Genomic DNA, 17012 nt, shown 5'->3' on the forward strand with positions numbered 1-17012 from the left:
AACCATCACCTATAGGACAGGATATGATGCTGATTACCATTACCAATACTGACCCCAATTAAATGAAAGGGACACATTAAAATTATAACCCACTACTCTTACTGCAAAACTGGTGGAACTGGCTGGCCGTGTGTTCAACAACCAAGATTTGGAGACCCACATCAAGGAAAATAAAAGGGCTAAGAAAAAATAGCCAATATTTTGGCCTTTACCCTTCAGGGTCATCCAGGACCCAGGGAATGATGGGACCCCTCTAAGGGCCCTGCAGCTCTGGTGAGTTATGAGTTCTTTTGATAAGGAAATTATGAGGACCCTAGAGAACTGGAAGCCAACCAATACACATTTTGCAAAGAGAAGGGTCATTGGAGAAGCCACTGTAGTTTGCAAGACCCTGACCCATCCTGACAGATGATACAACTGGTAAAGAAAAAGACTAAAGGATCCAGAGGCTTCTCTTAAGTTCCTAAAAGTAACCCCTGAAGAGTCTCTCAGCCAACCTTAATAGTAGGAGGGAAAGAGGTTAAGGTTTGGCCAACATAGGGGTTATTTACAAGGTCTTTAACACTCAACAGGGAAAGACTAATGTACTAATATGAAAGTGGAAGAAAAGTCACAAAGAATAGTCATGCATGGACAATTAAAAGGGAAATAACTTTTAAATCTAACTTGAGATGTGCACTTTTGACAGTCATGGAGAAAGGGTTCTTAAACAAGATTGCCTAACACTAAAGCCCTCTATCAGGCATATTAGCTTAGACAAGGGCCTTCTATTAGGTAGAAGGAAGAAAATAACTTTTTTTAAGTCATCTTTACTGATTTACAAAGAGAATCCCCTACATGATTTAGTTGGGTATCTTCAGACTTTGACTCCCCTTTGTATTCTGCTTTATAATTTATTATAATAATTCTACTTCTAAGCTTAAATATTTAACTCTTTTCACTTATATGCTTCAGTGACTGTTTAAAAGTTTTCACTGGGCCAAGAAACGTGCAAAGTCAGATTGGCTGATGTACTAGTTCCCTCAAGATTGAGGAATGGACATTTGCCTGCAAATATCCAGTGGGCTGCTAAAAACAGGAGTCAAGACTTGGCATCTCTGCCTCCATTTTGCATCCATCCAATCCTAAGATAACGATGGACAGACCACACCTGATCAAGAGCACCTGCTCTGGCAACTGTGAAACCTTCCAGCCATGCAAATCCCCAAGCCTTGCCCTTACAGCACCCCCCACCTTTTTTGTGTGTGTAGGAGGTGGACTGGGGATTGAACTCAGGGGCACTTGACCACTGAGCCACATCTCCAGGTCTATCTTGTATTTTATTTAGAGACAGGGTCTCACTGAGTTACTTAGCACCTTGATTTTGCTGAGGCTGGTTTTGAACTCGTGATTCTCTTGCCTTAGCTTTCCAAGCTGCTGGGATTACAAATGTGCACCACCACACCTGGCTTATCCCCTTTTCTATAAAATCTCAAAGTCATTGACACCCTCTCAAGGACAGGGCCAAGGATATGAGTCCCCTTGGCTTCCCGGTGCAGCCACACTGACTCAAGTTCCTTTCATGCTTTTGGCCATTACCTTTTTTTGGTGGGGAGGGGGGTGAGCATCCAGACCTGATTTGCTGGATTCCTAGAGTCAGGCCTTTGGTGACAATCACTAAATTTCATGGTAAGTTTCCAGCCCTTGGAGGGCTATAAGTTTTCATGATATAAAATATGGTCAGATGATTTCTAAAATTTGAATTTGACACCCATAACAGTAAAGCATAAGATTTATAAGTATTTTATTTTTGAGAAATTTTGAGAAATGACCAAAAGTGCAGCACATCAAAAAACTGGGACTACTTTTAACAATCTGAAAACTTTAAATTCTAGATTTACAGGTTTTGAAACTAACTTCTAAACAAAATAGGATAAAAGTAACACAGATGCATACTACACTGCCAAAGCAGCCCACACATGCCAAGACATCTTCAGAGCAAGTCCCTTTGTAATTATTCCTTGATGAGTCTTAAGGTCATTTTTCACCTGCCACCAACAGCCATCTTTAAAAACAACAAAGGACCTACTGGGAAGATGGCTCTTAGGCATCTGCCCTGCCGGCTCACCTGTCCTCGCACACCCCAGTCCCAGAGCAGTGCGGGCTCAGCTGGCGTGGGCCGGCCCCTCCCGCTCAGCCTCACCGCCTGCTGGGCCGCGGGTCACACTTGTCCCGGGTGCCCCGCTTTCTTGGGGGGGAGTACCCCACCGAGCCTCGAGTGTGCAAGCTGTGCTTGTAGGGATGGCTTCTGTGCTTCTTCGGGTTTGCTTCTTTCTGGTCCTGGCTTTTCGCAGGTTCCTTATTGCCTTCTTTTTGTTCATGCTCTTGCTCTTTATGGGAAGGCAATGTGTTCTTGATTGTGTTGATTAAGAATCTTTTATTTGTGCCAGCAAGAGGACACTTCATCCTGGGGGGTGGGGTGGGGAGGAGGATGAGAAAAGGGAAACCATCATAAATAAGAACTGACTTCCAAGCTGAACCCACTATCATGATTAGTACCAAAGAACTGTGCTTTACAGAATCAAGTTCCTGAGTTTGTTCAGCTTTCCTTGCATGCCACCTAGTGTAAACTCCGAGTACAGGGGAAAGTCAAGACTTAGAATTCCTGAGGCAATCTGACTGGACAGGGTGCACCCTCTCGACCTTTTGTCCTGGAACTAAATTTCTTATGGAATTTTATGTACAGGTGTTAACAACAATGCAAATTAGTAGAATCATTTAATATTTTCTCCATAAAAATGCCTGATTTGATTATAGTCTCTTCCCAGTTAAATTTATTGTTTTTTATTATCAAAGAATGAAAATGAAAACCAAGTACATTCTGGTATGTCTTAAATACAGGAGTCAAATGACCTCTAGAAAGAAAAGAAAATGCACAGGGCCCACAACTATGCAATAATCTCTCAAAAAGTTTCTGCATGGAAGTAGCTTCATGATTCAAGTTTACCTGGGAAAGAGACTGTAAATAATTAAATTGCTAATTTATATGTTTAGATATTTACTACAGTACTTATTTCGTATTGTTTTCAGGTGTAATTATACATTCATTTGGAAAAGAAAACCCCAAATAAATGAAAACCTGCATATTTCTCTTGGCTGTGACCAGTCTGCCATATGATGGGCTATTTTAGGATAATGCTGGTCCCTAAAAATCATGTTATTCAGGGTGACTGGTATTAAACAAAAATGAATAATATCCATCTTTCTATAAAACTTTAATTCACACAACACAGATGGTCTCTGACTTACTCTGGTTTCAGTTCTTTTTAAAATTTTATTATTTTTATTTACAGCGGAATGCATTGTAATTCTTATTCCACATATAGAGCACATTTTTTTTCATATCTCTGGTTGTGTACAAAGTATATTCACACCAATTTGTATCTTCATACGTGTACTTTGGATAATGATGACCATCACATTCCACCATCATTTATAACCCTCTGCCCACTCCCTTCCCCTCCAACCTCTCTGCCCTATCTAGAGTTTGTCTATTCCTCCCATGCTCCCACTCCCTACCTACTATGAGTCAGCCTCCTTATATCAGAGAAAACATTCGGCATTTGGTTTTTTGGGATTGGCTAACTTCACTTGCATTATATTCTCCAACTCCATCCATTTACCTGCAAATGCCATGATTTTATTCTCTTTTATTGCTGAGTAATATTCCATTGTGTATGCATGCCACATATTTTTTTATCCAGTCATCTATTGAAGGGCATCTAGGCTGGTTCCACAGTTTAGCTATTGTGAATTGAATAACCCAATCGGTAAATGAGCCAAGGACCTGAACAGATACTTTTCAGAAGATGATATACAATCAATCAACAAATACATGAAAAAATGTTCATCACCTCTAGCAATTAGAGAAATGCAAATCCAATTCTCACTCCAGTCAGAATGGCAGATATTATGAATACAAACAACAATAAGTGTTGGCAAGGATGTGGGGGAAAATATGCAATGCTGGTGGGGCTGCAAATTGGTGCAGCCAATCTGGAAAGCAGTATGGAGATTTCTTAGAAAACTGGTAATGGAACCATCATTTGACTCAGCTATCCCTCTCCTCCGTCTATACTTAAAGGACTTAAAAACAGCATATTGTAGGGACACAGCCACATCAATATTTATAGCAGCACAATTCACAATAGTTAAACTCTGGTTTCAATTCTAATTTTTCAACTTCAAGAGGTTCAAAGGCACCAGGTGTGGTAACATACACTTATAAACCAGCAGCTTGGGAGGCTGAGGCAGGAGGATGGCAAGTTAAAAACCAGCCTCAGCAACTTAGCAAGGCCCTAAGCAACTTAGTGAGACCCTGTCTCAAAATAAAAAATAAAAAAAGGCTGGAGAAGTGGCTTAGTGGTTAAAGAGCCCTTTGATTCAATCCCTAGTATTAAAAAAAAAAAAGTACAAAAGCAATACTTAGTTGAAACTACACTTAAAATTCTGATTCAAAATTCTTTATAATAACTTTATTATAGAATAAGTTTTATATAATTGTAGGCCAATGAAAGTGTTCTGAGCACATTTAAGGTAGGCTAGGCTAATCTATGATTTTCTGTAGGCTAAGTGTATTAAATGCATTTTTGATTTATGACATTTTCTTTTTTTTGTATTTTCAACTTGTGATTTCTTTCTTTCTTTCTTTGTGGTGCTACAGATTAAACTCAGGGGTGCTCTACAACTGAGCTACATCTCTTGGCCTTTTTAAAATTCTAAGATAGGTCTCATTAAATTGCTCAGGCCAGTCTTAAACTTGTAATCCTCCTGCCTTAGCCTCCTTAGTCACTAGGATTATGAGTGTGTGCCACCATGCTCAGTTATGATGGGTTTTATGAGGTTGTATCCCTATTGTAAGTCAACAAACAGTTGTATGTAAAAAATCAGTCCAATAGTACTCCATTACAGTAACTGTGTAGTATAGTATTGCAGAAATGAAAGATAGGCTGTTATTAGCCTGGCCTCAGAGGTCAGATCACCTCAGGCAACCAGAATAACATTGAATCTGGAAGTAAAAGGAAGAAGGCAGAAAAAATAGAAAATAAAATACTCCATGCTGCAAATAAGTAGCTCTTCAGCCTAGAAGGACAGAGAAAACACTTGAGAAAAGCAAAAGTTATTCTCTCTGAGATATGCCTGAGCAATGCTCAGGCTAGGAAGTGACTAGTGAATGAAGTAAAATAAGGAAGGAAAAACACTCGAGAAAAAAGGAAGCTGGAGGAGTATAGTAGAAGCAATGGCAACATTTAGAGGTGGTGACAGTATTTAAGTTTAGGAGTCTCAGAATGAGAAGAGGAGCAAAGAAGAAAGGCAGGAACAAGGGCAAAGAAACACAGTTCTGCAAAAATCTGGAGAGTATAAAACTACTGGAACTCCCTGCCCTATTGGGGTGAACTTCCAGAAAAAGTGCACCATCATTACACTCCCCTAATAGTTCCAAGATAAAGCCCATTGATGCATCCTAGGGACACATCAGCACTGGAACACTGCTGAGCATGGGGAGGGCAGGTGATAAGAGGGTGGGATGAGTTCTTCCTGGCCTTGTGGAATGTCACTGAATCTAGGCACTGCTTTGCTGAAGAAACTTAAGCCACTGCAGTTACAAATTCAGCAATGACTCAGAATTCTGAGTACCATGCACCAGCATGTTCCTAAACGGTGTGCCACTGACAACCTAAAGAAAAAACCACCCTTTGAACACATGTGGAAAGTATTCTGGATGGGTGGTCTGCTGCTTACCATAGGAGCAGAATCATTTTTGTGAAAAAATCAACCACATCTATCTCTTGGATATGTAAGCCTAGAAATAGTTAGAAAATTGACCCACTACAGAAGAATTCTGGGTTAATTTCTGGAGTGGACCATCTCAGTACTGGTAAAGCTCATCAATTATTCTCTAGATTTAAAAAATGAGGAAAGGTGAACTATTTCCAGATGGGACAACAGGACCTCAAAACAAAATCTTATGGTAATTGCTGATGAAATCCACTAGATTCTGTGACCTTCAGTGTCAGATCATCTTTAAAACCATATGCTTAATGGAGGTTTGCCAAGCTTAGCTACAGAACTGCAGTGTTCATAGTATAATCCACTGACCCAACATACTGACCACAAGACTGGTTGTGAGAATGAGTTGTTTTTCTAGAATAATTCCACAAGAAAACTAGCATTTACATCTCTTTTTAACATGAAAGATGTAATTTTAAAAAGTGTGACACACAAATATTGCATGTAATTGGGGTACAGTGATACTTTGATACATGTATCAAACATTGTATACAAAATATAAATATCAAATCAGAATATTAGCTTATCTATCACCTCAAGCATTTATTATTTCTCTGTTGTAGAATTACTCAAAATCTTCTCTTCCAGCTCTTTTGAAATATATAATAAATTACCAACTACAGTCACCCTAGTATATAGACAATTAGACTTTGTTTACCCTATCTAACTGTATTTTTTTTTTTAACCTATTAACTGACCTCTCTTATTATCCACAACTTCCCTTCCCAGCCTCTGGGAGCCACTTTTCTACACTCTACTTCTGAGGTCAACACTTTTACCTTCCACATATGACTGTGAACTTGTGGCATCTATCTGTGCCTGGCTGATTCATTTAACATGATGTCTCAGGGCTCTTCTATGTTGCTACAAATAACTGGACTTTATTCTTTTTTTGATTATTTTTTAATGGCAGAATAGCATCCCATTGTGTGTAAGCATGAAAATTTTTAAATCCATTCATCAAAAGATAGACACTTAGGATGATTCCGTATCTTATGCCACTATAAACATGGTAGTGCAGATGTCTCTTTGACCACTGACTTTTTTTCCTTTGAATATGTACACAGTAGTGGGATTGCTGGATCATGTGGTAGTTTCTATTTTTAATTTTTTGAGGAACTTCCATCTATTTCCCATAATGGGTGTACTAATTTTTATTCCCATCAACAATGAATAACAGTTCCCCTTCAAAGATGCAAATCTTGTGTGTGTGTGTGTGTGTGTGTGTGTGTGAGAGAGAGAGAGAGAGAGAGAGACACACACACACATACACTAAGGATTTAACCCAGGGGCACTCTCTCGCTGATCTGCATCTCCAGACCTTTATTATTTTTAAAATTTGGGGATAGCATATCACTAAGTTGCTGAGGCTGGCTTCAAACTTGTGAGCCTCTTGCCTTAGCCTCCTGAGTTGCTGGGACAGGTGTAGGTCATGGGCCTGGCCAAAGATGCAATTTTTAATGTTTGTTATGCCTGAAATTCCATTCAAGGTGAAAATCCAAGGATGGCTTAGGGAGACTTGGCTTACTTGAGGTGAGATTTTTAAGTCAGACCTCTCCTAAACATGCCAATATACATTTTAGAAATAATACTCTCTTATTAATAAGTAAGACAGAGCAATGAGAGAGGGGAATAGTGGCAAGCCGATGGAAAAGTACATATAAAAAATAAATTTGTTAAGAAATTATAAAATTTGTGCTGAATATATTCAAGTGTAAGAGAGCAGCATCAAAGCTAACATTCTTGGAAACAAATTGAGAGAGTTTCTGGCTTTCAATGTAATCATTAATTTTGGTGAATCCCAAAGTCAGTTCTAACACTACGAAATCATACTACATGGCCCAATGACTGAGCACACACATTCTACAATCATACTATCTATCAGACTGAACATTAGGCATGTTATGTAATCCCATCTTGCCTCTCAGCTGCTAAATGGGGGATATTAATAATGACTATCTTAAAAGGACTGCATGCAGATCAAAATGAATGAGAACACATGGAGTGTTTAGAACAATGCCTGACACATAACAGTTAATTTTAGCTTTGGCTCATAGCTTAATTTTACTGTTTAATCAGCTGTGTGACCATGGACAAGTTACTTATCTCCTCTCTGCTTTGGTTTTCCCCATCTGTAAAATGGAACAATAGGAGTATCTACCTTAAAGTTACTGTGAGGATTTAATGCTATAATTCATAAAGCATTCAGCATAGTGGCTGGAATATAGCCAAACTTCATTAAATTTCAAGTTAACTGTGATAATAAGTTAATCTGGAAAACACACATACATAGCCAAGTATCTGATGTTTCTTAATGAAAAGAAAAAAAAAACCAAAAAAAACAAAAGAAAAAAACCTTAAGTTATCATTAAAAGCTAATGAGACATTTCATATAAGTTATCATAATGACTGTTAAAATTCAAAAGTTTTGGTATTTAGAATGGTTAGGCTTCCATACTGAAAGTTTCATTTTCTAGGCTATCTCAATTCTCCATTGGTACTAGAATCAATGGGCTACTAGATACTACCTCTGAGCTTTATAACTTGCATTTCCACATGTTTTGCAAACTTTCTAGGACTACTGTCCTCAGATGTAAACTAAAGGTTGAAGTAGTAGGTGAGCTCTAATGTCCCTCCTAGTTTTAAGGGTCTCTGCTATAGGTGTACCCCCTAGAGAACAGGATCCCCTTCGTTCTTCACATTAGGAAATTACTTCATTTCCTGTATTTGTCCTCTTTTACCCCTTATTGCCATTTTCTCCCTGAATTTGAGATAACAAGAAAGCTGGTATAAGACAATAAACCATCATGCCTTTTCCATATCACCTTTGAACCTTGTAAGATGAGCACAGGCCACGACCATTAGATGTGTTGGCACCAAGTCTGTGACTGTGCTTGAGAAGGGGTGAGGGACCAAGGAGACTATTGGGCAGAGCAGCTGCCAACTTATCTGTCTGCAGCCCATCCTAACCAATTGACTTTCTCATAGTGGCTAGTTAATTTTATTTTTGGTTTGTTTTGGTTCCAGAAAGTTATACTAGCTCATATGGAAAGTGCCAGATTTACGACATTAACAATATAAATGGATAATCTAAGGCCTAAATATCATAAGACTGGTTACTGCTATAGAAAGGACCTATGACACACAGCCAGAATTAAGGTTTAGAGTTCTATCTATGTTAAGCTTTATTTTTATTAAAAAAATATTTTTGGTACCAGGGGTTGAGCCCAGGGGCACTTGACCACTGAGCCACATCCCCAGCCCTTTTTATTTTTTATTTTTGAGACAGGGTCTTGCTAAGTGGCTGAAGGCCTCACTAAGTTGCTGAGGCTGGTTCTGAACTTGTAATCCTCCTGCCTAAGTCTCTCGAGCTACTAGGATTGTAGGCATGCACCATTACATCACCTCACAAACTTTATTTTTTAAAAATTTATTACCTATAGCTGGGTATGGTAGAACATGCCTGTAGTCCCAGGAACCTGGGAATTTGAGGCAGGAGAATTTTAAATTTGAGTCCAGCCTGGGCAAAGTGAAACCCTGCCCAATAAAACATTAAAATGGGGTAGGAATGTGGCTCAGTGGTAGTGCACCCCTGAGTTTAACTCCTAGTACTGGGGGTATTTATTTAGACAGGATCTCCTATGTTGCCAAAGCTGGTCTCAAACTTGTGTGCTCAAGTGATCCTCCTGCTTCAGCCTCTTAAGTAACTGATACTGGGCATAAGCCACTGTGCTTGGCTTATGTTTAAACAATTCCCTTGACGGTCAAATGTGTCATCCCAGAAGTTGTGATGGAGGGTCTCACATGCTATAGGAGAGGAGAATTTCTAGAAAGTCTGCCATTAGAGACCAAGATGGATCAGGGCTAGAATTATAAGCTTTTCACTTTTTTTTTTTTTGAGTGGATACACCATATACTATCTTTTGCAAAAATAAGGCACTTGCTCTCTGTTGTTATCATACTCAACTTATGAAAAACAAATTCTGGGATGCAATAACACAAACTCAGCTGCTCTGGCAAAAGGATCACAAGTTTAAGGTCAGTTTGGGTAACTTAGCTAGATAATCCTCAAATGGAATAGAATGAAATTAAATAAAAAGGGCTGGGTCTATAGTTCAGTGGTAGAGTACCCCGGAGTTCAATCCCCAGTATTGCGAAAACAAACACTTAAGAAATAAAATAAGCTATAAAGAGGGCTGGGGTTGTGGCTCAGTGGTAGAGTGCTCACCTAGCATGCTTGAGGCACTGAGTTTGATTCTCAGCACCACATAAATGTAAAATAAAGATATTGTGTCCACTTAAAACTAAAGAATAAATATTTAAAAAAAAATAAGCTATAAAGAAATCTAGAGGACAGAAAGTGGAAAATAAAAGGCAATTTTTTAATTTTAATATTTTTGGGTCTCCCATTGAAGAATGGAGGTAGTATCTATCTTTCCTACAGATTTAGACCTGCTACTTTTGGCTTCTAAAATAGCTTTATAAATATGATTAATTAAATAGTGATATATGATCACTAGCCACTGGATTTTAGGTAGAATAATAACAATGATGATACATACTTAGAAAGCAATCACTGTGCTAGTACATTACCGATGTTACTTTGTTTAGTCTCTATACCAGCATCTACTTTATAGACCTGGCAACACTAGTCTGGCTAGGGCAGAAGGACAGGACAGAGAAAGGCTCATTGCTGTCTAAGCAGATGGCTGATTAACAGAGCAGCCAGGGAAGCAACTACAGGAAAGTATATGACACAGGATCAGAAAAGGATGGCTAGTCTCAGAAGTGCAGAACAGTCACAGACATGGTTAAGGACAAGGATGAATACTTAACATACTTGACTTTGAGGTGAGTGAAATATACTAGGCATTGGGAAATTATGATTCATAAAAATTAGTTTTTTTCTTTTGCAGTGGTAGAGATTAGACCCAAGCCTCATGTATTTGGTAAGCACTCTACCACTGAGTTACATTCTAAGTCTCATAAAAATTTTTATGGAGTTTGGTGTAGTGGTACAAGCCTGTAATCCCAGTGATTTGGGAGGCTGAGGTAGGATTGAAAGTTTGAGGCCAACTGCAGCAATTTAGTGAGGCTCTAAGCAAATTAGTGAAACCCTGTCTCAAAATAAAAAATAAAAAAGGGCTGGGGATGTAGCTCAGTGGCAAGTGCCTTTGGGTTAAATTTTTTTTTTTTTTTTTTTTTTTAAATGGTAGGGAAATAGATATATTGGGGTCATGGAAGCAAAATTCCATGTAATGCACTTCAATTCATTCCCTAATTCTATAGCCAAATCCATTCCCATATCAGAAAACAGCATTTCATCTAGCATGAACTATCATGGGTGTAAATCTAAAATAATGCCTCTGGAAAGACTGAGGCTTTGGTCAATTACAACTCACTTTGTTGTTTAATGCTGCCACAGCTATTACAACCATCCACAGTGCTGCAGTTTACAATTTGGCAATTAAATGTCTCAGTGTGTGGCCACCTGAGAAATGCTTTTACAAAAATATTATAATCCCCATTACTAAATTGTTAATCCTTAATTACTCTGCATACAGTAATCCACCCCTTCCCCCAAGCTCGAAGCGGGTGTTCAATGACAATCTCCAACCCTGTGCCTAAAAGTAATGCAAAATATTTGATGTGTATATTACACACACACACACACACACACACACACACACACACAGATGCATTATGCTAGGCCCTGTAGTAAAGATAAATACCAGGCTATCATTCCAGGTTTTTTTGTTTGTTTGTTTTGTTTTTGTTTTTTGTATTGATGGGGATTAAATCTAGGGCCTGGTGCATTCCAGGCAAGCACTCTACCAACTGAGCTATATCCCAGCCTGAGGCTATCATTCTGTATATCACTTCATTGCTTTTTAGAAGACTGCAGAGAGGAACAAAAGGTAGAAGAGGGTGAAATTCAGAAGCAGATATGTAAAGAATAGTTTGCTGGTATAGACTGTGGTGAGGCTGTATTCCTTGGCCTCTAATCCCTTAGCAACACAGGTCATTTACATAGATATGTGATCTAACAGTAACACATTCAGGGCTCTCTGATTCACTTTCATAACTGGATATGGCAAGAATGTAGAAAGCAGGGGCAGTGAGCACTTGCATTTCAGAGGGTTATCAGACAATAATCCAAAGAAGAAAGCTAGTGTAGAAAAGCAACATCACAGCCTATCAGCAGAAAGCTAGCTGGGGGCCTTAGCAAACATCTTTTAATAGGTTATACTTAACCCATATTAAGTATAAAGTAAAGACTTGGATTTCTCTGGCCCTACTATCAAGAGCCTCATCTATGCATAAACTGAGATGCGAGCTCAACTTTCTCTTCCAATTGATTCTAACACAGGAGCACTGTGTTGTGATCACTTCTTATTTTTCTGTATTCACAAATTGATAAAAAACCTGGAATGTGAGTATTCTTCACTGCTGTCCATACCTGCATCTTAATATACTTACTGGTATGCAGTTGAGTATTTAAATTAATTTAAAAAACCGTATGTCTGGATAAAGACTGGAGAAATTATTTGCTTTCCAATAATTAATTTGAGGACAAGGCTAAGGATGTGGCTCCGTGGTAAGGTGCATGCTTTGCATGCTCAAGGGTTGGGTTTGATCCCCAATGCCAGAGGGGGAGAAAAGTTGACGTCATCAAGTGGAAGAATAATGTGGGTTATTTCCTCTCTCTCTCTAGACTGAATTTAACCAAAACAGAAAAGCATTCAAGAATGTCATTTTCCTTAAAACAACTGGCTTAAGAAAACAAGATTCATTTTCTTCAATTGAAAATAAAAGACTTTCATTATTCATCTCTCCCCTTCTACCCTCCTAGGAAATCTTCCTGGTTCTATTGTGCTTGTACCAAAGTGAAGCTAAAGCAGATTAACCATAAGTGCATTTCTCCAATAATTTAGGGTTACATTCTCAGTTCCTAAACTCTAGACTTATTCTGAATAATTCCAACAGCTTCCTCAAAGCATTCAATGGCAGCATGTGGTTGTTTCCTTAAAAGGTCAAATCTTAGTGTGACTCAGGGGCACATGCCTTTAATTCAAGGGACTTATAGATCTTCAGCAGGAGGATCTCAAATTGAGATCAGCTTCAACAACTTAGTGGGACCCTAAACAAGCATAGCAAGACCCTATCTCAAAATAAAAAATAAAAAGTGCTGGGGATGTAAAGTATCTCTTTATCCAATCCCCAATTCCTAAGTAAAGAGAAAAAATGGAAACAAACAAACAACAACAACAAATGAAAATGAAAGACTCACACTTTGGGACAATACTGAAAAATTACATTGGGCTGGAGATTAGCTAAAATGAATGTGACCAGACAAAAAATGGCTTTGAAGACAATGAAGTCAGGAAATTTTCTGAAATTTATGCTTATAAATCCCTTTTTGTTGACAAAAAGGAAGTCATATGGGTCAACATTTCAGCTTCCCCAAGGTCTCTGTCAACAAAGAGTCTCTAAAGGTTCTTTTGCTGAAATACATCCAAAGAAGCATACAGCGCCAAATGGTCTCTTTCTCTGTAAAATAAAAAGTGGTATCCCACTTGCATTTTTTTTGTTTTGTTTTGTTTAGCAGCCTCTATCTGGCACCTGACCAACTTTCTAAGATCTTTCTTATAGAATATCCAAAGTAAAACCATGTCACTCACTTTACTTCTATTTTAAATTGTAGAGCAATTATAAAGGTTTTCTAGATGTTTAGAAAAATAAACATGGCCTACCAGTGAGCAACAGAATATCTTCTTTATGATAGGGCCAGGGTATAAGTGGCACATGCCTGTAATCCCAGTGACTTGGAAACTGAGGCAAGAGGACCACAAGTTCAAGGAAAGCCTGTGCAATTTATTGAGACTCTGATTCAAAATAAAAAACGGCTGGGGATGCAGTTCAGTGGTAGAGCACTGCTAGGTTCAATCTCTAGTACCACAAACAAAACAAACAAATCCACAAACAAACAAAAACTCCCCAAACTATTAGTCCAAGGAGGTCCACTCCATAGGGATGGGTGCTTGGACACCGGTCAGGCTACTCCAGTGCAGAGGTACTGTCTACCTCTGGCAGAGGTATGGATCACTCTGTATTCTACAGAGCACATTTTCGTTATTCTTTGCAGTCAACCAGGATTAGTAAATTATTTTTAGAATGTGTGTGCACTTTAGAATCACTTTTGGATATCTTTATTTTTAATTTTTTTTTTAGTTGTAGTTGGACACAATATCTTTATTTTAGTTATTTATTTTTATGTAGTGCTGAGGATGCTAGGTGAGTACTTTACTGCTGAGCCCCAGCCCCAGCCCCATTACCTGGATATCTTTAGAACTCCAAAGTCTAGTCATGCCTTATAATAACTGAATGTGGGACATATGTATTAGTAGTTTTTGAAGCTCTCCAAGTGATTTTAAAATATACAGATAAATTTGGGAACACACAAATCTACCCACAAATTTAAATAGATGGAACCCAGGTGTTACCCCAGGACAAGTAGAATATAGGGTACATGCGCTTTATCTCAGCACCGGTAAGCAGAGGCAAGCTGTGGTTGTCCTGGGTCTAGACCTCTTTTCATAGCCCATATAGCCTCCTGAGTCACTGGGATTACTGATGTGCAACAACACATCTTGCTATGCTTTGTTATTTTTCTTGTTTTGTTACATCTGCTTGCTGAAATCTCTCTGGAGCAGTAGTTCTCTAAATATGATACGTGAACCTGCGGGTCCTTCAGGTCTCACCAAGGGATCTACAAATTTATTTTCATAGTTTTGATGTTATTCACTTTTCCCCCACAGGGTTGAGGTTGACATGTGCACTAAAGATGTAAAAGCAATGAATAAAACTATACCAAGAATCAAGACAGTGACGCTGTATGGTAAGTGGGAAGTACACGTAAAGCACTTCTGCTATTTGTGAAGTATGATGGTTGCATGAAAGAAAAGTACTTGTGTGACTGCTGCAAAGTGAAGTAGCTGATTATCTAGACATGGATGAGCCTGTCACTTTAAGGAAAAAAATTCATAGTACTCATTGCCAATATAAAACTGTAAGTTTTATTTTTTAACTTTTGTTACTGGGGATTAAACTCGGGGTGCTTACCACTGAGCCACATATTTTATTAAGTTTGAACAAGCTCTATTTTGTATAGCAACTGCCAGTGTGAACTTTATTCTCCTTTACCAAATTGTATACAATCAAATGTTTAGAGTTAAAAATCATATTTTAAGATAACCTGTAACTTACTAAGAACTATAATTACAACAGAAATTCTTACACAGGTGCCTTTGGGCACAGTGGTTATCTTGAATCTTGGGAATTTGTGAACAAAAGGGATGATAAAACCATAATGCACATCTTCCATACACACCCTGCTGCCCACATCCAGTGGCTGGAGCTTCTCAGCATTCAGTCCCCAGCAGTGTTCTTACTCCACACTCGCCTCTGGGTGATTTCCTCCACATACAACCTTGTATATTCCTGCTCTCTGTTGCAGATTCATATATGGATATTTCCTGCTAAGGTTTTTCTTGTTAATATATTTTTGAGTTTTAATAAAGATTACTCAAGAACTTACCAACCCATAGGTCCCATTGTTTCTGCTCTAGTTTTCCCACGCTTTGCCTCCTTTAGCAGTTCTTCTATTGCTTTCCTGATGGGAAAGAGGAAGAAATTTGAGATGCAATCACTCCACTAAGTTATGTAAATCAACTCATTTCTCATGTATGGGAAAGAAACTGACTTTTAAAGCATAATTGCTGGGGGAATACTTTTTCTTTTTTAGTGGTGAGCAGTTTTGAATACAAAATGAAAAAGAACCCTTTTATATGAAGTGAAAAATAGTAAAAAGAAAATGAGAATAAAATAACAAATTGGAAAAAGTATTTGCAATATTAGACAATTCAATTATTTATCCTTAACATAAGAATTTTTTCTTTTTGCTACTGGGGATTTAACCCAGGAGGGGACTTTACCTTTGAGCTATATCCCCAGGCTGTTTCTAAATTTTTAGATAGGGTCTGGTTAAGTTAATGAAGTTTTCACTAAGTTGCATGTATCCTATGCTTAAAATGTTTAAATTCACTATTATTTAAGGAATCTCCAATTAACCATATAATGATTAATGTTTCTACTCATTAGTTAGTGAGGGAGTAGATAAATGAGTACTCTTTTCTCTATTAGTGGTGACAGAATATTTTTGGAGAACAATTTGACCATATGATAAAGAGCCTTAAGAATACTACATACCTGTTGACCTAAAATTCCACTTTATCTTAAGAAAATATTCAAGTAAGTATGAAAACTATATGTGTAAGGATACTCATTAAATACCTTGTTGACAAATAAAGAACAGAAAACTTAAATATTTACTAATAAAAGATTGGTTAAATAAACCACAGAACTGCCACATTTGGAGAAGATTAGGCAGTCAGTAAAATAAACGTGAAGGAATAATTGACACAGAAAAACATTACTAAGACTATAGACATTCCTATAATGACATTCCTTTATATATACTTAATATATAAAGCTGGTTACAAAACAGTTATGTATAGAATAATCTTATTTTAAACATATTTAAATGCATAAGAAAATATTTGGAGGAACATTGTTAAGATTACCTTGGGGTGATTTTTTGTTGTTTGCTTCTCTGTATTTTTTTTTCTATAATTAATATGTATTATTATGTATAACTTATACATAATAATTTGATATGTATAATTTTAAAGAGATTAAAAATAAACTCCAGAAGACATACTTACTAACCATATTCTGAGATTTAACTGTGTGTAAGATACTGTGCTATGAGTAGCAACATAGGAAGATAATCCCTACCTTAAATATTATTATGATATGTAAATAATAAAGTTAAGATAAAGAGGTATGAAGTTGGAAACAATATAGTTCAGAGACAGAACCATAAATCTAATCAGAGTTTTAAAACTGAATAATTTATATAGATTCTATATTAAAACATTTAATTATACTGTATAGTGTTACTGCATACTACTTACATAATCCTGATGTGATATTAGTATTTTGTTAGTTTATACTAATTTTATACTAATTTTTATCTTATCAAAGTAAAGCATGCATATAGCTTAAAAAGACAAACATTTAAAAGACAACAATGAAAGATAGCAGTCTTCTACTTCATCCTT

At 37.5% G+C, this 17012-nt stretch overlaps 1 protein-coding gene across 1 annotated transcript; it reads right to left on the reverse strand.

Moving 5' to 3' along the window:
* Positions 1-1766: 1766 nt before the first annotated feature.
* Positions 1767-15498, reverse strand: LOC143411635 (protein POLR1D). Its single transcript, XM_076872480.1, has 2 exons — positions 15428-15498; positions 1767-2446 (listed from the first exon to the last, which is right to left on the reverse strand). Exons 1-2 carry the CDS (start codon positions 15442-15444, stop codon positions 2179-2181), a joined length of 285 nt encoding a protein of 94 aa, XP_076728595.1. The 5' UTR covers positions 15445-15498; the 3' UTR covers positions 1767-2178.
* Between the last annotated feature and the right edge of the window lie 1514 nt (positions 15499-17012).

This window comes from Callospermophilus lateralis, chromosome 12 (assembly GCF_048772815.1).
Source record: "Callospermophilus lateralis isolate mCalLat2 chromosome 12, mCalLat2.hap1, whole genome shotgun sequence".
Classification (NCBI taxonomy): Eukaryota; Metazoa; Chordata; class Mammalia; order Rodentia; family Sciuridae; genus Callospermophilus; species Callospermophilus lateralis.